Here is a 10,727-nt window from a genome sequence, read left to right as displayed (position 1 = left end):
CCAGAAACTATAAAACTCTTAGAGGAGAACATAGGCAAAATACTCTCCGACATAAATCACAGCAGGATCCTCTATAACCCACCTCCCAGAATATTGGAAATAAAAGCAAAAGTAAACAAATGGGACCTAATTAAAATTAAAAGCTTCTGCACAACAAAAGAAACTATAAGCAAGGTGAAAAGACAGCCTTCAGAATGGGAGAAAATAATAGCAAATGAAGCAACTGACAAAGAATGAATCTCAAAAATATACAAGCAACTCCTGCAGCTCAATTCCAGAAAAATAAACGACCCAATCAAAAAATGGGCCAAAGAACTAAATAGACATTTCTCCAAAGAAGACATACAGATGGCTAACAAACACATGAAAACATGCTCAACATCACTCATTATCAGAGAAATGCAAATCAAAACCACAATGAGGTACCATTTCATGCCAGTCAGAATGGCTGCAATACAAAAGTCTACAAGCAATAAATGCTGGAGAGGGTGTGGAGGAAAGGGAACCCTCTTACACTGTTGGTGGGAATGTAAACTAGTACAGCCACTATGGAGAACAGTGTGGAGATTCCTTAAATGACTGGAAAAAGAACTGCCATATGACCCAGCAATCCCACTGCTGGGCATACACACTGAGGAAACCAGAATCGAAAGAGACATGTGCACCCCAGTGTTCATCACAGCACTGTTTATAATAGCCAGGACATGGAAGCAACCTAGATGCCCATCAGCAGATGAATGGATAAGAAAGCAGTGGTACATATACACAATGGAGTATTACTCAGCCATTAAAAAGAATACATTTGAATCAGTTCTAATGAGGTGGATGAAACTGGAGCCTATTATACAGAGTGAAGTAAGCCAGAAAGAAAAACACCAATACAGTATACTAATGCATATATATGGAATTTAGAAAGATGGTAACAATAACCCTGTATGCGAGACAGCAAAAGAGACATAGATGTATATAACAGTCTTTTGGACTCTGTGGGAGAGGCACGGGGGGATGATTTGGGAGAATGGCATTAAAACATATATAATATCATATAAGAAACGAATCACCAGTCCAGATTTGGTGCAGGATACAGGATGCTTGAGGCTGGTGCACTGGGATGACCCAGAGGGAGGTGGGAGGGGTGTTCAGGATTGGGAACACGTGTACGCCTGTTGATGTATGGCAAAACCAATACAATATTGTAAAGTAATTAGCCTCTAATTAAAATAAATAAAAACTAAAACTAGATTAGTTTTTTTTTTTTTTTTTTTTTTAATTTACAAGGCTCCTTGTGGTATAACTGAATCATCTTTGTATAGCTTTTTAAATGGGCTTCTCAGGTAGCTTAAATGGTGAAGGATTGGCCTGCAGTGCAGGAGACCTGGGTTCGATCCCTGGGTTGGGAAGATCCCCTGGAGAAGCTCATGGCAACTTGCCCACTCTGGTATTCTTGCCTGGAGAATTCCACAGAGGAGCCTGATGGGCTATAGTCCATACGGTCGCAAAGAGGTGGACACAACTGAGCGACTTTCACTTTCACTTCATAGCTTTTATACCCATAATACCTAGCATGTAGTAGGAACTCACATGGTGGTTGTAATATAGGGTGAAAAAATAATTATAATTCTATCAAAAGGCTTATATCCTACTAGAAAGTATAGAAACATACACAGATACAGTGTACTATGTAATATCTTCCCTAAGATAGTTACAACAAAAGTTGGTTTCTCAGAGATAGAATTTAGTTCCAAGATAAAGACAGAGATGTAATGTAGTTCCAAGATGAAGTCAAGGCAGTGGTCCTTGATCTGCTCAAGTTGGGAAAGCAGTTCATTTACTAGTTATTCATAGGTAAGCTTTTCATAATTTAGCTTTAGCATTTTATATATATATTTTTTACCTCAGATCTGTTTGTGACCAAATGTACAGTATTTCATCAAATCCAAGACCTCAAAGGGAAAAGTGTTGCCAGTTGATCATAATATTTATCCAAATTTCAGATGTGTTACAATATGAAAATATAAGCATTTGAAATTTCATAGGATACAGTAAGTAGAAAAATAAATATCCTAAAGCCAAGTATAAGTTATTTTTGAATTATCTTCTCTTTTGGGTTATCAGCTCTGCTACTAACCATTAGTATGTTAATTCAGATAATGGCAAGTTGTATCTACAAAATCTGTTTCAAAGATCTGCTGAAGCCAGAGTTTGTTCACTTGCTGTATTATATGACAGTCAAATTGCTGTTGGATTTAGGCGACATTCAGATGTTGAAGCCTATATTGGGACAAGTTGTTAACATTCAGATGTTGGAGCCTATATTGGGACAAGTGATAAGTCACCTTTCACTCTTCCCCTGCCATGTCCATGAGTTCTTCTCTGTTAAACCTGAACAGATGCCAGCCCTCCTCGGAAGAAAGGTCTAAAGCCCCTCGACGAGTGTAGTAGTCGATAGAAGCCTGGTTCCAAATGACGACAAGAAAGTGCATGCAGTTACACTGCCTTCTGATGGCTATCTGTTTAAAAACAAACAGACATTACTTTTATTTAAAAGTATAATCTTCATTATCACATTTATTTTATGGAAAATCTACTATATGCAAGGCACTGTGTGTGTGTGTAAAATACTTCCAAATAATAATGCAATAGTTATCTCTTGGAGTTCTCTAAATCTGTAAAAATAAAAAATGTACTGTTGAGTTTTAAAACCCTTTCTTTAGAAGTCCAAAACAAATTCAGCTTTTTTTCTTTATTCTACAGAAAAAGTTAACCTATATGTATTTCCGAAATGCAAAAGAATCTTTTTATACTGTGGCAAAGATATGGCAATCCACTCCCGTACTCTTGCCTGGAAAATCCCATGGACGGAGCAGACTGGTAAGCTGCAGTCCATGGGATCGCTAAGAGTCGGACATGACTGAGCGACTTCACTTTAATTTTTCACTATCATGCATTGGAAAAGAAAATGCAAACCCATTCCAGTGTTCTTGCCTGGAGAATCCCAGGGATGGGGGAGCCTGGGGGACTGCCATCTATGGGGTCGCACAGAGTCAGACACGACTGAAGCGACTTAGCAGCAGCAGCATATTCATACTGTAGACACATTTTATGGGTAAATTGCCTTCTAATCTCCCTTTTGCTTGCTTCTGCTTTGTAGCAAAAGGGTATATAATGTGGTTGTGGATTATATCAGCTTTTAAACATGTCAAATAAGACCTAATTTGAAAACCTGCTTAATTGGGAAAAAATTAAGTATATTTTGAGATTATGTTTTGATGTTAAGATAAAGTATCTATGCAATGTTAAATAATAACATTTGATGAAGAAAAGGATAACATATAGAATAACAATAGTAACTGTAATGTATACCTGACTTAGCCTCTTCAGCATTTCAGCTCCAATACCTAGACCTTTTCAATAGATAATACAAAACGAAAAAAATATGTTGAAAAATTCCACTTAACAATTTGTTTGCTTTAGTTTAAAGCCTGTTATCTGGTTGTTACATATTCATAATAGCTTGTGTTGAAATTCAGCTCATGAATGCTTTCCATATCTCTTTTTCTGAAATGGAATGTGGTTCCAAAGGTAATGGAAAAGACTTTGGATTTATTTTAAAGATCAGTGAAGAGGAAATGAGTCCTTGTCACTATCATCTTATCACGGAATATATTTCTTATTCATTTTAGACAAATCAACACAAAATATAAAAGCATGTTTTAGAGATTAAAAAAATAGCTTAAAAAAAAAAGAAAACAAAAAAAAAAGATAAAAATATAGCTATGATAACTTGGCTTATTCAAGCCTTGATGGGAACTAATAAATCTTTTCTAATCTGTGATTGAGTCTTCACCACACCATATGCTAGGATAACTAGGATAGTAATCAGTCTAATGAAATAGAAAGTATTTACATAAACTAACTTAAACAGCATATTTATACTAAAACTCCTTTAAATATACCATTTTAATTTTTAAAATATAAGTAATACTATGTGTTACCTGACCTCGGTAAGCTTGTATGACATAAAAGTCCTCTAGGTAAAGTAACTTGCCAATCCAGGGGTCGTAAGTAAAGTAGTACATGGCAAATCCAACAGTCACTTTACCTAGGAAGAGGAAAGATAGGGTATAAAGAAGTTAAATCATTGAATCTTACAATGTTCTTTCCTCCAAAATGGAATATCTTTGTGTTTATTTTTATCTATTAAAGTAATAAAAGCTTGCTGGACAAAATTTTAAATACAGAAATATGTAATAAAGAAGGTTTAAGTCCTTATAATACAACATTTAAGAGCTAACCCATCTTTTAACAGTGTGGAGTACATTCTTCCTAATTTGTTTCTATGCATATACAAACATAAATGCATGTGTGCTGTATACTAAGTCACTTCAGTTTTGTCCGACTCTTTGTGACCCCATGGACTGTAGCCCACCAGGCTCCTCTGTCCATGAGATTCTCCAGGCAAGAATACTGGAGTAGGTTGCCATATCCTTCTCCAGGGGATCTTCCTGACCCAGGGATTGAACCTGTTTCTCATGTCTTGTGCATTGGCAGGCTGGTTCTTTACCACTAGTGCCACCTGGGAAGTCCAACATAAATACATACCACACATTTTCTCTTTCAGAAAGCAAGACTTAGTTTATGTACTTACACTCATCTCCTTGGCTTAAGAGTAACTGTATGCTATCAAACTGTACTTTGTTTTCAGGGTAGAGAAAATATACTCTTGATTAAATTGAAAAATGGAAGTTTATTTTACCTGATGGTTTTTGATGATTCTGTACTTCTGCAATCAGACAGTAGAAAAGGGGATTGTCCCCAAAGCCATCCCTGAGTAAATCTGAAATATTGATTCACATAAAATATATTAGAAAGTTTAGAGTAAAGAGAAGGAAGATAGTGGAGTTGGCAATCCCAGAATTCCTTTCTTCACGTGTACAACAATTGTACAGGCATAAACTGCCTAAAGTGAATATTTTGGAACTAGAGTTTATTTTTTTTAATTTTATTTTATTTTTAAACTTTACATAATTGTATTAGTTTTGCCAAATATCAAAATGAATCTACCACAGGTATACATGTGTTCCCCATCCTGAACCCTCCTCCCTCCTCCCTCCCCATACCATCCCTCTGGATCGTCCCAGTGCACTAGCCCCAAGCATCCAGTATCGTGCATCGAACCTGGACTGGCATCTCGTTTCATACATGATATTTTACATGTTTCAATGCCATTCTCCCAAATCTTCCCACCCTCTCCCTCTCCCACAGAGTCCATAAGACTGTTCTATACATCAGTGTCTCTTTTGCTGTGTACTTGCAGCTTCCAGAGGACAGCTTGACTGACAAATTGCAGTTAATTTTGGTGAAATTCAGCCATCAACCTAGTGGTGGCTTCCAACTACCCCCACCCACTCGATCATCAACAAACACTTTTAAACAACTGTCTTAAATGTACTCAAATAGCTAAAGGGAGACATGCACAAAGGAAAAAGATGTATAAACAAAGTATAAATATCAGTAAAGAAATAGAAATTATAAAGAATAATCCCCACCAAAAAATTCTGAAGCTGAAAAGTATAATAAAAGTGCACTGCAGGGGTTCAAAATCCAAATTTCTAAGCAAGCTGAAAAAAGAATCAGTGAACTTAAAGATAGGATAATTTAAATTATCAAGTCTGAGGAAACAAACAAACAAAAAAAAAGATGAAGAAAAGTAAAAAGCCTAAGGTATCTGTGTAACACCATCAAGCACACCAACATATGTATTATGGGACTCTCAGAAGGAGAAGAGAGAAAGTAAGGAAAAAAGAATATTTGAATAATGACTGGAAACTTCCCAAATTGGATGCAATATATCATTTTACAAATCCAAGTTCAACAAACTCCAAGTAGTATAAGCCCCAAAAGATCAATACCAAAACACATAATTAAAGAGAAAATCTTGAAAGCAGCAAGACAGAAATAGCTTGTCACATACAATGGATCCTCAATAAGATTATCATCTGATTTCTCATCAGAAACCTTGGCAGCCAGTACAGAGGACAGGGGAGGAGAGGAAGAGTGCAGAAACTTAACTAAGAATTCTATATGCACCAAAAAATCCTTCAAAAATGAGGGAGAAATTAAGATATCCCCAGTTCTCCACCAAACTAAAAAAAAAAAGAAGAAGAAGAAGAAGCTGAAGAAATCATTATCACTAGGCCTGCCCTGCACGAAATGGAGTCTTTCAGGAGTCCTTCAGGTTGAAATGGAAGGAAAATAGGTAATAACTCAAAGCCATATGAAGAAATAAAGATAATGGTGCCTAGTTAAAGGTAAACATATGGGCAATTATAAAAAATTAGTGTTACGTCAAATTTATTTATAGTTCTACTTTATATTTTCTACATGATTTAAAAGACAAGTGCATAAAATTAGTCATTAATGTTTGTTCTTGGGCACACAATGTATGAAGATGTAATCTCTGACATCAATAATTTAAAAAGGGGGAATGGAGATATATAAGGGAAGAGTTTTTGCACACTATTGACATTAAGCTAATATAAATACAAATTTTACTATTACAACTTTTAGATGTTATTGAGTTGGCCAAAAGGTCATTTGGGTTTTTCCATAAAACCTGAACAAATATTTTTAGCCAACTTAATAAATATAATCCCTGTGATAACATCAAAGAAAATATCTATAGAATATACACCTAAGGAAATGAGAAGAGAATCAAAACATTTTACTGCAAAAATAAAAAGAAGGTAGAAATGTGGAAATGAAGGACCAAAAACTATATAGAAAACAAATGGGAAAATGTCAGAAGTCCCTCCTTGTCAGTAATTACTTTAAATATAAGTGGATTAAATGTCCTAATCAAAATACAGAGATTAGCAGAATGGATTTAAAAAAAAAAGCATGACCCAACTATATGCTATCTATAAGAGACTGACTATTAAAAAGGTCAAGTCCAACTCTTTGTGACCCCATGGACTGTAGCCCACGAGGCTCCTCTGTCCATGGAATTCTCCAGACAAGAATACTGGAGTGGGTTGCCATTTCCTTCTCCAGGGGATGTTCCCGAGCCAGGGATTGAACCCAACTCTCCCACAATGCAGGCAGACTCTTTACCAACTGGGCCACTAGGGAAACCCTTATAAGAGACTCTAGATTAAAAAAAAAAAACAAAAACAAGAATATATAGTATTGATTGCTGTTGCTGTATGGCAGAAATCAACACAACATTGTAAAGCAATTATCCTCCAATTAAAAATAAATTTCTAGATTCTATATATATGCTTAGTATGCAACATTTGTCTTTCTGACTTACTTCACTCTGTATAATAGGTTCTATGCAGGTAACCCAAAGCTGGTGCTCTGTGATAACCTGGAGGGATGGGGTGGGGAGGGAGGAGGGAGAGAGATTCAAGAGGGAGGGGTCACATATATGCCTATGGCTGATTCATGTTGATATATGCCATAAGCCATCACAATATTGTAAAGTAATTATCCACCAATTAAAATATTTTTAAAATAAAAATAATTTTAATAAACACAAGAAGGTTGATAGTGAAATGAAGGAAAAAGACATTTAATGCAAATAGTAACCAAAAAAAAAGCTGGAATGGCTGTACTAATATAACACAAAATAGACTTTAAGTAGAAAAATGTTACAGGAGAGAAGGATATTAAATAATGATAGAAAGTTCAATTCAGCAAGAAGATATAACATTTATAAACACTTATGCACCAAACATCAGAGCTCTGAAGTATATGAAGCAAATATTGACAGAATTGAAGATAGAGACTGCTCTAAAATAATAGTAGGGAACTTCATGACATCAATTTCAATAATATACTGAACAACCAGAACAATGATAAATACATTAATATTGATAGATTATATGAACAAAGCTATAGAACAACTGGACCCCTAACAGAAGTATTACACGTGACCCAAAAACATATACACATTTTTATTGAACTTTCTCTTTTTTTTTTAGGATAGACCACATGTTAGGCCAAAAATCAAGTGTTAATACATTTTGAAAGGTCAAAACCATACAGAGTATCTTTTCCAATCACAATAGATTGAAACTAGAAATCAACAGAAGGAAACTAGGAAATTCACAAATATGTGGAAATTAAACAATACACTCAAACAACTAATGGCTAAGTAGAAGTAAAAAGAAAAATCAGAAAAAAAGAAATGAATGAGAAGGAAAACACAACATATAAAACTTATGAGATTCAGTGAAAGAAGTGCTCAGAGGGGAACTTATAGTTGGAAATGCCAACATTAAAAAAAAAAAGAAAGAAAAGAAAGGCTTCAAGCAATAACTTAATCTAACACCTTAGTAACCAGAACTAGCAGAAAGAAGACAATAAAGATTAGAAAGGAGATTAAGCTAAATAGAAGATAGAAATGCAATAAGAAAGTGGATGGAACCAAAATTTGGTTATTTGAAAAGGTCAACAGATTTATAGGTAGACTGAAAAAGAGAGAGAGAAAAAAAAAAAGATGGCAGATAATTAAAATCCACTGACCTTACAGAGATAAAAAGGATTATAAGTACTGTGAATTGTACACCAACAAATTAGATAGCCAAAAAGAAATGAACAGATTCCTTGAAACTTATGAATTCAAGAAGAAATAAAATCTAAACAGCACTATAACAAGAATTTGAATCAATAATAATAATAATAAAAAATCTCCCAACAAAGAAAAGTCAGGGACCACCAGATGGTTTCACTGGGGAATTCTACCAAACACTTAAAGAATTAACACCAATCCTTCTCAAACTCTTCCCCAAAAATTGAAGAGGAGGGAACTTTTTCTAACTCATTTTATGAAGTCAACATTATTCTGATACCAAATACAGAGAAAGACATCACAAGAAAATTAAAGACCAATATCCCTTATTAATACAGATGCAAAAGTACTCAACAAAATATTAATAGCAAATTGAACCCAACAGCATATTAATAGGATCATTCACTATGACCACGTGTGATTCATCCTAGGAATGAAAGGATGGTTCAATATAAGGAAATCAATCGTGTTAACAGAACAAAGGGGGAAAAAGAGCATAGGACCATCTCAATTGTTACAGAAAAGGCAACTGACAGGATGCCCAGTCTCAACATTGCTATTCAACATTGCACTGGAAGTTAGAGATATTATACAAGAAAAAGAAATAAAAGCCATCCCAATAAGAAAGGAAGAGGTAAAACGATCTCTATCCAGGCAAGAATACTAGAGTGGTTTGCCACGCCTTTTTCCAAGGGATCATCTCACATTTCCTGCATTGGCAAGTTCTTTATCACTAACACCACCTGGGAAGCCCTTATCTTCTGATGACATAAGCCTACTTATAGACCATCCCAAAGAATCCAAAGGAAAGCTACTAACACAAATTCAGCAAAGTTGCTGGCTACAAGATCAACAAACAAAAATCATTTGTATTGCTATACACCAGCAAAGAACAAACCAAAAAGTCAATTTAAAAAGCAATTCCATTTACAACCACCCCTAAAAAATAACTAAATACCTAGAAATAAATCTACCCAAGGAGGTGAAATACATACAAAAAACTATAAAACATTGCTGAAAGAAATTAAAGACCTAAAAAAGTTAAAAGTTATCCTGTGTTCATAGACAAGATTTAAATTAACATTGTTAAGATGTCAATATTATCCAAAGTGATCTGAAGATTCACTGTCATCTCAATAAATATTCTAACATCCTCTTTCACAGGAGTGATGAAGCTGATGCTCAAATTCATTTGGAATTCCAAGTGTGTAATTTTATCTAGGTCAAGACTTCACTTGACCTAAGATAGGGTTACATCCTGATAAACCAATCATAAGTGGAAAATGTCAAAAAATCAAAAATGCATTTAATATATTCAAACTATTGAGCATCATAGTTTAGCCTAAACCTAAACCTACCTTAAACCTGGGGCTTCCCTGGTATCTCAGCTGGTAAAGAGTCTGCCTGCAATGAAGCAGACCCCGCTTCGATTCCTGGGTCGGGAAGATCCACTGGAAAAGGCATAGGTTACCCACTCCAGTATTCTTGGGTTTCCCTTGTGGCTCAGCTGATAAAGAATCTGCCTGCAATGTGGGAGACCTGGGTTTGATCCCTGGGTTGGGAAGATCACTTGGAGAAGGGAACAGCTACCCACTCCAGTATTCTGGCCTGGAGAATACCATGGATTTTATAGTCCATGGGGTCGCAAAGAGTCAGACACGATTGAATGACTTTCACTTCACTACCTTAAACCTGCTGAGAGCACTTAGATTAGCCTGCATGCTAAGTCGTTTCAGTTGGGTCCGACTCTTTGTGACCCTATGGACTGCAGCCCGCTAGGCTCCTCTGTCCATGGGATTCTCCAGGCAATAATACTGGAGTGGGTTGCCATATCCTTCTCCAGGGGATCTTCCTGACCCAGGGATTGAACACACATCTTATTATTTCCTGCATTGCCAGGCAGGTTCTTTACCACTAATGCCACAGAAGAAGCCCTTACACTAACCTAGAGTGGGGCAAAATTATCTAACACAAAGCCTATTTTAGAATACTTTAGTATTGAGTATCTCGTGTAATTTATTGAATACTGAGTGAAAACAGAATGGCTGTACGGGTACAGAATGGTTGTAAATGTATCAGTTATTTACCCTCATGATCACAACACTGACAAGGAGCTGCAGCTCACTGCTTCTGTCTAGCATCATAAGAAAGC

General features: G+C 35.7%; 1 protein-coding gene across 1 annotated transcript in view; it reads right to left on the bottom strand.

Annotated features, from left to right (window-relative positions):
• Positions 1-2,339: 2,339 nt before the first annotated feature.
• Positions 2,340-10,727, bottom strand: part of SATL1 (spermidine/spermine N1-acetyl transferase like 1) — a 28,960-nt gene continuing 20,572 nt past the window's right edge. Inside the window, exons 3-6 of the mRNA XM_070366583.1 lie at positions 4,757-4,837; positions 4,001-4,102; positions 3,364-3,404; positions 2,340-2,510 (exon numbers count right to left, since the gene is read on the bottom strand). Coding sequence (XP_070222684.1) covers positions 2,340-2,510; positions 3,364-3,404; positions 4,001-4,102; positions 4,757-4,837 — 395 coding nt within the window. The remainder of the gene's footprint in view (positions 2,511-3,363; positions 3,405-4,000; positions 4,103-4,756; positions 4,838-10,727) is intronic.

This window comes from Bos mutus, chromosome X (genome assembly GCF_027580195.1).
Source record: "Bos mutus isolate GX-2022 chromosome X, NWIPB_WYAK_1.1, whole genome shotgun sequence".
NCBI lineage: Eukaryota > Metazoa > Chordata > Mammalia > Artiodactyla > Bovidae > Bos > Bos mutus.
Note: the sequence above shows the minus strand (reverse complement) of the source record. Positions and strands in the feature narration are given on the sequence as shown.